This window comes from Onychostoma macrolepis, chromosome 22 (genome assembly GCF_012432095.1).
Source record: "Onychostoma macrolepis isolate SWU-2019 chromosome 22, ASM1243209v1, whole genome shotgun sequence".
Classification (NCBI taxonomy): domain Eukaryota; kingdom Metazoa; phylum Chordata; class Actinopteri; order Cypriniformes; family Cyprinidae; genus Onychostoma; species Onychostoma macrolepis.
Window position 1 is genome coordinate 15,560,392 of NC_081176.1, and position 14,044 is coordinate 15,574,435.

General features: G+C 39.0%; 1 protein-coding gene across 1 annotated transcript; it reads left to right on the forward strand.

The window, feature by feature from the left end:
* Positions 1-917: 917 nt before the first annotated feature.
* Positions 918-12,697, forward strand: rnd3a (Rho family GTPase 3a). Its single transcript, XM_058761380.1, has 5 exons — positions 918-1,265; positions 1,417-1,504; positions 7,333-7,442; positions 9,629-9,763; positions 10,103-12,697. Exons 1-5 carry the CDS (start codon positions 1,116-1,118, stop codon positions 10,349-10,351), a joined length of 732 nt encoding a protein of 243 aa, XP_058617363.1. The 5' UTR covers positions 918-1,115; the 3' UTR covers positions 10,352-12,697.
* The last annotated feature ends 1,347 nt before the right edge of the window (positions 12,698-14,044 follow it).

Genomic DNA, 14,044 nt, shown 5'->3' on the forward strand with positions numbered 1-14,044 from the left:
GTATTACCATGACACATTTCCAAACAAGCATGGTAGTACTTTTTTCTGCTAGTAATCTCTCTCTCTCTTTTTCTCTTTCTCACTCACACTCTTTTGCTTTCTCTTTCTTTTTCTCTCTCGGTCTGACACACATTCACAGCATCTACTGTAAGAGCTGATGACATGCTGATGGAATAAATGTGTTACAAATATATAGCAGATAAATAGCTGCTGACTCCATGTCTTCCAGAAGGCCTGTTTCTGCTCCAGCGCCTCCACACCTGGGTAACTGCTCTATAGCCAACATGATATGATTATTAGATCAGTTTATTGTCTGTGTGTTTGTGCCTCATCTAAACATACACCTGCTCCTGTGATCAGTTTATAACTGATTACTTCACATTCAAATCACAGCTGAACAAATCTGAAAAACAGGCAGATGGCATGCAATACTTCATCTTAAAAAAAATAAAAAAGCATTTGTTATTACTTTATTTTATTATTTATTAGTTTTGTAATTATTTTATTGAGAGAGAAAGTACATGGAGTATTTGAAAATTATTTTGTGACAGCGCAAAACTTCTGAACAAGATTTGCTGTAAGCAACCTATACTGTATTATAGATTTCACTCATTTGAAATGTTTGTGGTATAAAATACCATCTAAAGTAATAAATAAAGCCACATTTTATAATATATTTGTATTTAAATTGTATTACAGTATATTAAGTTTTTTCTTTTTTATTAATTAAAAAAAAAAAAACATTTTATTGGAACTTTTTAGTTTCATAGCGCTAGAAGCAAAGTCGTATTTGTTAAGGTCTGTAGGGTGCGCTCTTTCCCTCTCCCTACTGATGGAAAGGGGAGGATCTCTGGGTGTCTTCAAGGACAGCCATTGGTTTACCGGGCTCATATAATAACACAGCACATACCCTAAAAGTGAGAGGGCTGGAATTCAAGCAGTTGATGTATATCCCTGCAGGAGAGGGAGAGAGAGAGCGAGAGAGCGAGAGAGAGAGAGATCAGGACACGGGCAAAAGGAATCCGCACCCTTTCCAGAGTGATTATAGAAAGCTGTGCGTTTGTGCGCGTCTTCTCCGTTGTGCGCCTCCGCGGACTTGCGCGTAAAGACAATCAATGAAGGAGAGAAGATCTATACAGAAACTGTCCCTTCAGCCCGGTATGGATCCGAGTCAGAGCCTCAAATGTAAGATCGTGGTCGTGGGGGACAGTCAGTGTGGGAAAACCGCTCTGCTCCACGTTTTTGCCAAGGATTGTTTCCCAGAGGTGAGATGCGTAAAACCCAGTGGGTGCGCAACTGCGCTTTACGATATTGGCTTTAGTTCTGTAGCATGTGCATTAATTTTTACATATTAATCTCTTAAAATAGACCTGTTTAGTAATATCTGCAATTTTCTTTCATGTGTCTTTTCCCTAGAATTACGTACCCACTGTGTTTGAGAATTACACAGCAAGTTTTGAGATTGACAAGCAGAGAATAGAGCTCAGCCTGTGGGACACCTCAGGTGAGTCTCAAATTATGTATTTGTACTGCATGCATCTGGATCTTTTAGTGTTAATTGCTTTTTATAGTGCAAATATATTGTGTATACACTAAATATATACTATAATATGGGGTCTTTAACATTTCTTATGACCCATTGGGGGTGGATAGAGAGCCAGAGTTTGGACTCCTTGTTACATATTTTATAAAACTGAGTGCTGCATGTTAAGCTTGGTCTATAATGCTATATGTATTTTACCATATCAGTGTATTAATGCTGAACTTTAGGTTCTTTAATTTTGGCTGGAGTAATATATAATTATAAAAATGTGTTTGAGATCAAAAAATAATTTGCGGACTCCCTTCAGTAGCTATAAATAGTTTAATTGACATGCAGAGTAAATAAACTATATGCACTATATAATGTGTAATGTTGTGAATATTGTGGTTGTTAATATACAATGCAGTCAATAAATGCAGGCTATGTTACAATTGAAATATTCAGGGTTTGACCTATGCAGTGACTTTTGCTCTTAATTTAGTATTTTTTTTTAATTATTTTTTTATGTCAGTTTAGTTGATTTACATGCTGTTGGTCCAAAACATGTCCAGACTTGTTGTCATTCTTCATAAATCCAGTGGACATTTCATTATTTTGATGCATCAGTGTGTTGTGCAGGGTAATGATGTGATTGCTAGCGCTTACGTTTATGCCTGAAGGAAAATCTGGGTTTGTTTAATAGCTTTTCTTTCTTTTTCTGAGCGGTTGAGCGATTCTCGGTTGTTGAGTCAGTACGAGAGCCTGCCAAGCATTTAATCACACACACACTCACACACACACACACACACACACACACACACACACACACACCCTGCTAATACACTCTCACACACTCCACCCATCTGTGGAATATGATCCACGGACACCTCACTTTTAAGGAATGTTAGGATGGCATCACAGGGAACGTTGCTTTAAGTGATGTTTTGGATAAACAAATGAAACCGAAACTGTTGCCACAGCTGGGGTCGTGCTGCAATTCACACTTTTAACAAAACCAAACAGCCGTGACCGCACAGGCAAATGAGAGTGGGGTCTTGACTCACTCTGTCTGAATGTAGGGTATTGGTACGTTTCCAGAGCTCACGCTCGTATCACCCAGGAGAGATCAGACCTGCTGTCTGGAGGTAATCACAGGCCCTGTAAAGCATCCAGCCAGACAGACTGCTTTAGACGGTGGCCTGTTTGGAGCTTAGCTATGATCTGGGGTAAACTGCATTCAGACCTGAACCTGGGGGTTTGGGTTGTTTAGTGCTGCTGTGTGTGGTCTGAAATCTAAAGTTATGTGCTAAATATTGCCTTCACCAGTATATGTTAAGCCATCAAGGTAGGGTATGATGTTTGATCAACTTTACCAGCTACGCTTTGCAGCCTGGCCAGTTATACCAACACCAAATCAACTACACTGATCTTTTCAGCAGGGTCTGCAAATTCTCCATCTGGATTCATTTCTTCTAGAATCTAGAGTAAATTCCTTAGTCAAGAACCATGTGCTAATTTGACCTGCTGAAAGGCTAGCACTAGCTTTGTGTTTCGAATGCTGGTATTCTGGAGGTCTAGGCTTCTTAACTAGCTTAACCAGCAAAACTTGATACTTGTGAACAGCAGGGCCATGCTGGTACATTAGCTAGACCAGCACCAATCCAGACTTTTCCAAAAAAGGACATTTGCTAGTTCTTTTCTGCCTAGTAGAATCAGTCCTAGATCTAGAGAACTGAGCTAAGGTAGAGTCAAATATTCCATTTTCTCAATATAGAGTTTTCTGAATATGAATCGTCCTAAATGTGAACCTATATCATATATCCAGGTGTTAAATTTTGAGCTGTTCCCCAAAACTAGAGGTGCTATAACCCTGAAAGAAAATTCCAACATTTGGAGTCATGTGCTCAATCTGGATTAATTTCCTGAATTAGAGTCTGGAGGTACTTGCCTAAATTTTGAGCCAAGTGCTACATCTAGAGTTATTCCCTAAATCCAGAATCATTTCCTCAATCTGGAGCCATTTCAAACTCAAACTAGAGCTATATCTCATGATAATTCAATGCACGTTGGTTCAGTTTGGCTCGTGATGTAGGTACAGGAGTGTATTCAGCTGACAGATGTCTGCGGTGGGCGTCTGCGGGCAGGACCGCCCGTCTGATGCTGGCGGTTGGATATGTAGTTAGTTGCTTGTGTCAGGCTGTAGGCTTCCAGCCTGCTGTTCATTACAGTGTAAGTTATTGTGTCCGAGCCAGACTCCAAGGTCTCCCCAGTGTGTGTGCGGTCTTTCCTCTCAAATGCCTAAGTCCAGGATTTAACAAGTTCAACACACCTGAGCACATTCCAGATAATGAGAGAAAAAGACATGCGGACTAGGAAACCTTGGTTATTTGCCCTTGAACAATCTTAAATTCTTTGCCTTGAGTGTTTCTAAACACTCTATGAATCCAGGGGGATGCTCCCAGAATTGCCCAAAGGATAGTTTCTTGGCATCTCTTCTTTGTGCTGCTTTGTTTGCAACAGCTGCCACCCCCATCAACCAAGAGGCTGGCTGCTCCTGTCATTGTCCACCAATCAGCTGTTGAGTCACGACCCCATTCACCATTCAGCTGGCAGCATCCATCACTGATCTGTCATGGAACCCATTGATACAGTAGAGTACATGCGTACCATTCGGAATTTAAACAGTTCGCTTCCGAAAGGGTACGACCAAGACTTTTTGTGTCTGTTTCAAAAGAGGGGAATACAATTGTGTTTCTTTTTGTTTGTTTTACTTTTGATTGAGCTCAAGTCTTGCGTAACATCTTTTTTTTAGGACTGTTGCCCATTGTTGTTTGTTAAAATGATTCCCACTCACGCCAATGAAAAACCGAGTACTCTGGTCATTATTCCAATGTCAAAGTGCCGTTGCCATTCTGCTGCATGAATGTTTCATTAGGCTTTTCTCGTGTATATTGATTCTAGGGCTTAGTAAGTCTTTCTAAATCTGAAACCCAAGTGTGTATGTGCATGTATTGTGTGTTATGTGATACACAAGAGGCCAAGTGTCAGGATAACACCCTATCGGAGACAAGAGCCTGCATGCTCTCTGATCTTTTCGATGGCCATGAGCATGTGCTTGTATATCCCCTAATAGCCGATCCTCCATGGAATCATACCCTTCCCCCAGCTCCACTCTTCCAGACACTTATTGACCAGAAACCCCCTGCAGATGTGAAGCCAGGATCTTGACATGCCTGTCTCAAAAGGTTCCTTATCCACCAGTCAGACCATGATCAATCAATATACGCACACTCTGCTTTGGGATCTTTTTGTTCCTTTGTGAGTTGTAAGTTTTACAATAAGCATATCATTTCGGATAACTATAGCGCCAAATTCAGTCCATTGTTCCTCAAGCGTCCTATCTCCTTGCACCCCTAGGGCTGGTGACGGATATGCTGTCATGACATAGTTCGATTAGATGGTATCTTTGAATTGGCTAGTTTGATAGGATGACCTTCTAAGATGTCACTTGTTTGCAGCTGAAATTTTTATCAGACTTCTTGTTCAGATTGCTGAGGTTGTGGGCTGAAAGTTAAATTATAAATTAATTTATGTAAAGTGTTTGCTAATACATGACTCCTTAATCTTGTTTGTACATTCAAATTATTCATTTATTTTGTAAATAATTATTATTCAGCTATTGCATGTCTCTTCAAAGTCCCGAACTAAGACATTGCTATCTAACCTCCTTAATCCAACCCTTGACTATTATCAGCAAGGGGAGACCTCATTATCAGCTGACCCCCGAAAACAAAATGTTCCTGGGATCATTTCAATGGGCTCCTGCTGGGACAGGCTCTCTCAGACCCACTCCTTAAAGCTGGTAAACTATTGTCAGCCGGATCATATTTCTAACCTCAACGATTTGGGCCTGCATGCCTCACATTCCTGTGAGGAAAGGTTTGCTCTCGTACTCCACAAAGCAGCTATTGTGCGGTGAGCCGCTAGGGAAAAAAAGCGCCATGTGAACCGTTATGTTCTCTGAAATCATTCTTACCTTGTTAGTCAAGGAGGAAATTAAATTCAGGAGGCACTCATGTACTGATGTGGAGTTCTAAAAGACCTTTTTGTAAAAGTTTGTAATGGTGTGTTAGCAGTTTTTCAAAACATGAATTAACATCAAGGGATTTCATAGCGTAGCTTAGGGGTTAAATGTGCTTTGCAGAGAATTCTGTCTGTTTACTGCTTTGTTTTGATGTAGATTAGGAAGACATTGAGGAATCCAAGTGAAAAACACCAATGGCCAAGAATTCTTTACTGTGTGTGTGCTTTTACATGGTCACCACATGTTTAGAGAAGCATTTGAACACTTGGGGAATCCATCAGCTGTCAGTATCTTTCTCACACACACACACACACACACACACACACACACACACATTATGGAATGTGGTGTGTGTTATAGCTATGGTATTTCACAAGTGTGTGTGTGTGTGTGTCACTCCAGATAGCTTTTACTTACACAAATACTGTACAAACACACACACAGCAGGGTTTGGGTTTAGAATTGGTGACAGAGAAACAAAATAATATGTTTAGCGAGCTGTTTAGAGAGAAAATTGTGTGGAGGGGTGGGGGTTGCCATAGAGAGTGTGTGTATATTCACGTATGCCTGTGTGTGGGCATCTGTTGTGTGTCTCTCCAAAAAGGCAGGAGGCCACACTAACAAAAAAAACCCATCAGCAACAACAAATTTTTTGTATATTTTTTCCACATACTTTTCAGAACAAAAGTATAGTATGCTAACATTTTAATATGCACACTAAAATAACAAACTTCATTCTAACGCTCTAAATTTAAAATAAGTTTCATAATTAGATCTACATACAGATGTAGTTACTAACTGACATTACAAATTAGAGATGAAATGATTAACCTTAAAAAAAAAAAGTAATCAAACGTCTGATGTGAAACAGTAAAACGTTGTTGTCCGAGTTGTTCTTGTTTTTTGGCTTGTAGCTGTGGTTGGAATATGAGCTGTAAAGTCCTGTGGCTGCATGTGTTTTCAACTTCACATTTTTCTACTTAACTTCTGGCACTGGGACTTATCATTCTGTCAAACTAAACAGCCCTCCCTTCCCTCTCTCTCTCTCTCTCTCTCTCTCATAAACACCACCTCTGTCCTGGAATCTGGCACATTATAAATGTGTTTGTCCTGTGTGGATTGTACATACCGTGTCTGGCAGAGTTAGCGGTGGGCGGGAATGCTTCGTTCTGTCAGAGTAAATCCTGGACTGTACCGTCCTCACAAAGAAAAACATCTCCAGAGTTTTAGCCGGGAGGGAAATGCTACATCTGGCAAGGGTCTAGTTATTAGCAGTGTTTGCTAAGGCAAGCATCAGTATTTTTATTTGAGTAAGGGATTTGAAGAATTATCTTGTGCTTGTGTAAATCATTATTTAGCATTGCACCAGTGACCGAGAACTGGAAGTGTTCTGTGCTGAGATTTTAATATATATATATATATATATATATATATATATATATATATATAAACCCATTTAAAAGCTTTATTCCTTCTGAAAGCCAAAGTGTGCATTTATGTGTAAAAGTTTCATGTTTAGTATGTCTGAAAAGGGGCTTCAGTGGTTTAAAAATTCATGAGTGCTTTCAAATTACTGTCTGTACTGCGTCGCCGAGTGAAAGTTAAATGAGGTTAAGCAATATATTGATGGCTTACAGACAGACCCACCGTCCTTGTCTAGTTATTTGTGCATACTTGTTCAAGTGAACTTTGTTCTTAATGACCAATCCACCTTTTTGTGTTACAGGCTCCCCGTATTATGACAACGTCAGGCCGCTTTCGTATCCAGACTCCGATGCCGTCATCATATGCTTTGACATCAGCCGACCAGAGACCCTGGACAGCGTCCTAAAGAAGGTGAACCAATCAACCAATCAGATTTTAGGACCGGGTTCTGGGTTTTGAACAAAATGAACTTCAACCAGTTAGATTTTAGGACTGGGGTTGAGGTCTTGAACAACATTTGTACCAATCAATTAGATTTTAGGACTGGGGTTGTGTTTTTGAGGAACATTTCTAGCAACCAATTAGATTTTAGGACTGGGATTGGGGTCTTGAACAACATTCGTATCAAACAATCAGATTTTAGTGCAAGGTCGGGGTCTTTAACAACATTCTCATCAACCAGTCCAAAAAAGGGCTCCAAAATGACCACCTGAGAATTTTGATTAGAGATACCTTCATGTTACAGTTTTTGATGACGGAATTTAAAAAAAAAAAATGTCTAAACCGCTGACGTCTGGGGCAGAATACGGGTGTGGTGCGCTAAATTTTGGGAGTTTCTTGGATATCAAATTGTAGGCTTGACCTCTCTGGTTCCTGACAGTCTAATTGGCTTTTAAATGCCTTGCCTATGATTCAGAGAAATACTTCTACAACTCCTTTGTGATCTGCCCACTCTTTGTTGCATTTCAATAAAGTCATCCTTTGTTCAGTAGGGTTGGATATCTTCTTGTAGACTTTCAGTCAGGGGTCAGGTGTCTGGAATGGCCTGTGGCTCTGTTTCACTCGGTTAGGGTGAGCCCCTGGTTTCATAGTATTATGCTAGCATTAACCCATTTAATCCCAAATTTTTCCCAGACATGAAAATATCCAAATGATGTGTCATTAGTAGCCCTTTGAAATAATCAATAATTATTTTTAGAATTTTTTTGGGAAAAGTGTGTGAAAAATGTTATTTTATGCTTGGTCACAATTGTTACTGGTGGGATAAGGTGAGTACTGAAATCACATATTTCTGAAGTCATAAAAATTGTCATCTATCTCAGCCCAGCTATTTTAAACCGTTTGATCACATTCTAGGGTTACTATTATGCATAAAAAAACCTTATGCAACATTGATAGGAACACTGAGATAAAAAAAACTAAAAAATTCAACCATCACCGCATTTCAAAATTGTTTTGTTTTGTAAAATATAACATAAAATTTTCATATCAATGCTACGAGTATTACAACATCATTATTGTAAATGTTTTGTAACATTTGAATTTTTAATTTAGTGCAATATTTTGTCATTGCATATATTTATTGTCATTTTCACTAGCAACTGCAATTGTATTTGTATTGTATACCTAAGTTCACCGTTATCCCACCGGTTACTATTGTGACCATCAACATGTTTACTCACTCTATGACCACACTCAACAAAACTGAATATATGCGAATGCATATATTAATACTAGACACCCTAAAGATAATGTGTACCAAAAATCTTTGTCATATCTTTGTTAACATACTTTACTAGCCTTTTGTTTTGGAGCTTTGATGCATCCATCACCTTCTCAAGGTGCAAACAGGAAATAAACTGCTCTGGTCATGTGACAATTTGCACTAATCATGTGAAACTGCACATATTTGCAGGAAGTGCGCTAAAACATCAGTCGTAAGGTTTTTAGAGCTTTATAAATTAAAAGCTTTTTTACGTTGGGATTAAATGGGTTAACTAGACCATGTGAGTGGAAGTTCAGTCTGGTGGTTTGTCTTAAAACAGTTGAGATCTAGGTCGCAGAATCGGAAATACGATCAGGCTACACGTGGGTACCTGGTGGAATAAGCTAGTGTTGTCTACTAGGACTTTGAGGCCTCTGGAAGCCAGAAGTGAGCACAAAAAGTTCATGGGAACGAGGGAATGTAGGGTGTCTGTGTTCCTGTGTGAACAATCGTATGACTGTGTTGTATCCGCATGTCTCCCGCCAGATTAAATCCGGTGATTTAATGCCACACCGACACAAAATATGCTTTGTTTGAGAAGGACAGGAATGCAGATCACCTGTAGCATTGTTGGGAAGATGCACACACCCTGAAAAGCAGTCATTACAGTACAAGCTTTATCCTAGCAGGAAGCATGTCCCTTACCTGTAGCAAGGAAGATTAACACTCTTGTGCTCGTGAAAAAAAAAAACGGGATGGGATGGAACATGATATGCTTAGAGAACTGGAACAGGAAACACTTGTTCTTGTCTTTTGTCCTCTTTCAGACAGGAATGGATCCAGGCCAACTGGTTTCATCTTTCCGTTCTGGTTTTGTCTCTTTCTCTCACAGTGGAAAGGGGAGATCCAGGAATTCTGTCCCAACACAAAGATGCTGCTCGTCGGATGCAAGTCAGACCTTAGAACGGACCTCACGACTTTAGTGGAGCTGTCCAATCACAGACAGACACCGGTGTCATATGATCAGGTGAGTGGTTCTCATAAACTGGTTTTGCAGTTTGGTTGGATGCCAGTGAGACACGCAACTCTGGCTTGATATCTAACACCCATCTTATTACTTTACCAGTAATTACGCTTCTCGGCAAGGGCAGTTCGGCAACATTGCAATGGTTTAGGTTACTAATCTAATCCATGCATTAAATGTCTGTGTGATAAAGAGCGAAATCTTCCTAACCACAAAGCTAAACTTAATTCTGATGAAATTGCAAGCGGTAATCGTAACACTTAGACCGCAAAATCGTGATTTAACTGCTAATTGTTGGTTTTGTTTCATATCAAAACTCATTATCCTCACTTTCTCTTTTAGGGTTCAGCTATGGCTAAGCAGATATCCGCACCTTATATCGAGTGTTCCGCAGTGCAGTCAGAAAACAGCGTGCGGGACATTTTCCATGTGGCAACATTGGCTTGCGTAAATAAGAACAACAAAAACATCAAGCGCAACAAATCGGCACGCTCCACCAAACGCATCTCGCATATGCCCAGTCGACCAGAGCTAGCTGCTGTCGCAACAGACCTACGCAAAGACAAAGCAAAGAGTTGCACGGTAATGTAACGCAAGGCGTTCGGGGGGAAAGATTCATTCTGGGAAACGTGAGGGTGGACTGTGGAAGCAAGAAAGGTCTGGAATTGCCTCCAAAGACAAAGCAAAAGTGGAGAGCGGGAGTGTTTGTTCGATGTCCCTGAAGGTCTCTCCAGTTTGAGGGTTCCAATTCTTGTTGCCAGAACTTAACAAGCTTGTGGACGTAAACCCATATTACGGCCCCAACCACCTCTCCTAAACCTATCCACTCAGCAGGAGGATGTCACTACCCTCTCGGCCAATGGGAGGCCTTCCTTCCTGCTCCTGGATGTGAAGCTGCTTCCTCTCTGGAGGATTCCTTCTGGAAGCTTCTCCTGCAGGAAAGGAAGGAGGAAGTAGAATCACATAACCATTGAGTCCAGAGTTCCTCTGAGCTTTGACTCGCAGCTATTTTTAAAAGATGCACGTTTCGGTTGGTATTAACAGTCGCACGACGGAACAGCGAAGGGGAAGATGATTTCCAAAATGGCGAAATTTTGGATAAAGACAACTCTCACTTCTTTCTTTTTTTTTGAGTCTGTACAGCTAAACGAGGATATGAAACGAGAGTGTATCACTGTGGCTATGGATCACTTCCTCCTTCGATCCTCCTCGGTCTGTTTTGTTCCTTCTGTAGACCAAGAGCACGAGTTTGTGTGTGTGCGTGGTTTTCGTTTTCTTATGCTAAGCTCAGCTAAAACTGTCACCATGGATACGCCGCTGGTATATTTGAACTCGCACCGTTTTCTGTAGAACTCCTCATAATCACATTACGGTTCATTAGGATTCAGAAAAAGAAAAACCAAAGAACTGGAAGGTTTTCAAGTTGGATGACTCAGTGTTTGAATTTCTGAAGTGCATGATGGATGTGTATTTGAGGGCTTTTGGTGGATCAATGAGAATTTCTTTCACGGTTCTGTAAGAACATGGTTCTGCTTGTCTTTATAGACCAGGTATATGGAAGTGCAAATACGACCTTTGAGAATTGACCTGACCATTCTGTATTCATTTGCATTCGGTTTATCCCTGAAGGGGCATTCACACTGACAGCCATTTGCAGTGACTAAGCATCTGGAAGTCATTAATTTGCAATGAGGGTTGGTGATTTGAGGCCAGACTGCTTAGAGTTCAACTTTATGCAAATCTGGAACAATACTTAGGGTGAGACTCTTTTAAAAAAAAAAAAAAAAAAAAAAACCCAGAGCAAGATGCAACATAATGGCCAAAGATGTCTTGCTGTAGCAGTATCAGGCTAACAGCTAAAGCTAAATGCTGTTAGCATGCTAATTTAAGCACTACTGCTAAAATATCATGAATTTAACTTATTTCAGACAAAATCTAGCTAAACTAGTTAAACTTACTAAACAACCAGCCATTTTTTGGACAACTGATCATCAAGACCAAACAACAAATATTAGAAACGAGCGAGTTGGTGACATCCAGCGATTTTAATTTCTGACAGTGTGAATGCTGCATAAGAATAACATCACTATTGCTGTAAAAAATAGTTTAACACTATTAAAATAGCACAAAACTAGCTTTTCATTGTAAATCGTCTTTATCAGTAAAATGTTACGTGAACATTTGTGCCTTTTCTGACATCTGTGAAATTTTGTTTAAGCACAATTATTGAAATAATGAATAAACAATCAAATTCAAGGTCATATTGAATCTGCACTTCTATCTGCCCAGTCCAGGAAAGAACAAAAAAAAAAAAAAAAGGTTTTCGAAAAACATTCTCTCCTCTCTCTACTAAACTATGCAGTCTGCTTCTGAACACATGCGAGAGGATTGAGAAAAATGACTAATACACATTCTTTCTCTTTCAAAACAAAAAACATTTGTTGCGACTCAGTATATTGCCTTGCAGAGCCGTGGGGGAAAAAAATGCGTCTCACTTTTGTAGTGCTAAAAGTTTCTCAAAACAAAATCTTCAGAAGTTTGAAGCTAGCTGCAAAGTCTCTCTTGCTGCATGTTTGTAGTTGCACTTTTCGTTAAAACTTGCGCAAAACAAACAAAAACGGTCTTTTTTTACATTCGTTTTTAATGGGTCAGAGAGAATTTCCTCAACTGTGTCACAAAATTTGTTTTCACATAGGCAGTATTAAACAGTTTCGGTGTGTGTAAATGTTGAGAAATGTGTAGGTGCTGTTAAAAAAACAAAAACAAAATGTTTCCTAATGTAGGATGTCTGTAATTTTTTTTTTTTAATGCCTTCTGTGTGTTGAGGTCCATGTATGTCTGTTTTTGTTGATGTTGCCATAATATTTATTGAATTATATATATTTTTTCCCTTAAAAATAAATGAAAAAATAAATTGAAAATGGATCTTTTTTTTTATATGAAGTCTTTTCCTCTTTTCCATTTGCATATATAAATATTTATTTATTTATTTTCATTTTTAAATATAATTTTTAGAAATATATGATATTCATAAAGCTGGCAGATATTTTTCATGCAGTTGAGATTCATCGTCTCATTCCTAATGACTCATTCCTTATTACATTCCGAGTATGTGTGACTTTGCCTTGGGCGTCGTATCTCTTCCTGTGTGTCCCTCAAATTCATTCATTCGGTTTCAGGTCATTTCCCCCTGCGGAAGGAAGTGACCTTCAGATGACCTTCACCCAGCCCTTTCCGGAGCCTCCATTCATAAACCCCACAGGCCTACAGCTCAGAGCTGTCTGGCTTCATTTTACTCATTTTGAGCAGAAAAATGGCCATGATTTTGCTCATCTTATTTTTGTATTGCGTATAAGTCACACTGACGCAAAGAGGAGCGCTTTACCTTGTTCTTTATACATTTATGCAATTCAAAACATTCAGTGTGGCTTTCCTGAGACAAATATGGCATCAAATAGTCTGTATGCAAACACTATTCAACTGAATATGAAAGCTGTGGTTCAGGTATAGAGATACCACATCGACAAGCTTCGGTCAAGGCCGGACTTTTCACTCTTTTCTCCTCGCTGTCATCTTCTCTTTGTGTGAATGCAGACTAAACACAAACCCTTTTTTTATTATCAAGAGCATCAGGCGATATTTTCGCTTCTGACAGACAGCTATGGCAGAGATAAATCCAGGCAATTACAAACACACACTGTGGCCCTGATTAATTGTGTGAGTTGTGAAAGTGCTTTGTTGTTACGCTGAGACAACGCAGAGTGAAAGTGATTCATTACAGCAGCGTCTGACTGGAACACACATTAATAGTGTTTCCTTTACGCATGATAGCTCATATATCACACACAGAAACATGGAATAAATTCACACAAAACATGATGAATGATAACACAGGCCTGTCAGATGGCTGTTTTTGTGCTATAAACAAAACCAAAAGACAGTTGTGGTGAAAATCTCATACAAAATAGTACTACGGCTGCCAACAGTGACGGTATAAGATATTTTCGTATTTTTCATACCTTTACAAGGTACTGTAAAATCTGCTAGATTAAATTTCTGTGTATTTTTTAATTTACAATTTATAATTTAAATTTGTAATTATATTTAAATGAAAATTATATTTTGTTAAAAAAATCATATAATTAACCTATATCATATTTTGCACATTTTTAAATTATATATATAACTTTCTTTTTTATCATTTTATCTACACAAAATTATATCATTTTATCACGCAATTTGATTTGTTATTGTTAAAACTAAACATTTTCGTTAATTGAAATA

Coding starts and splice junctions, on each gene's coding strand:
- rnd3a (XM_058761380.1), top strand. CDS start 1,116: ATGAAGGAGAGAAGATCTATACAGAAACTGTCCCTTCAGCCCGGTATG. Junction 1,505..7,332: donor CAGCCTGTGGGACACCTCAG/GTGAGTCTCAAA, acceptor TTTGTGTTACAG/GCTCCCCGTATTATGACAAC. Junction 9,764..10,102: donor CACCGGTGTCATATGATCAG/GTGAGTGGTTCT, acceptor TTTCTCTTTTAG/GGTTCAGCTATGGCTAAGCA.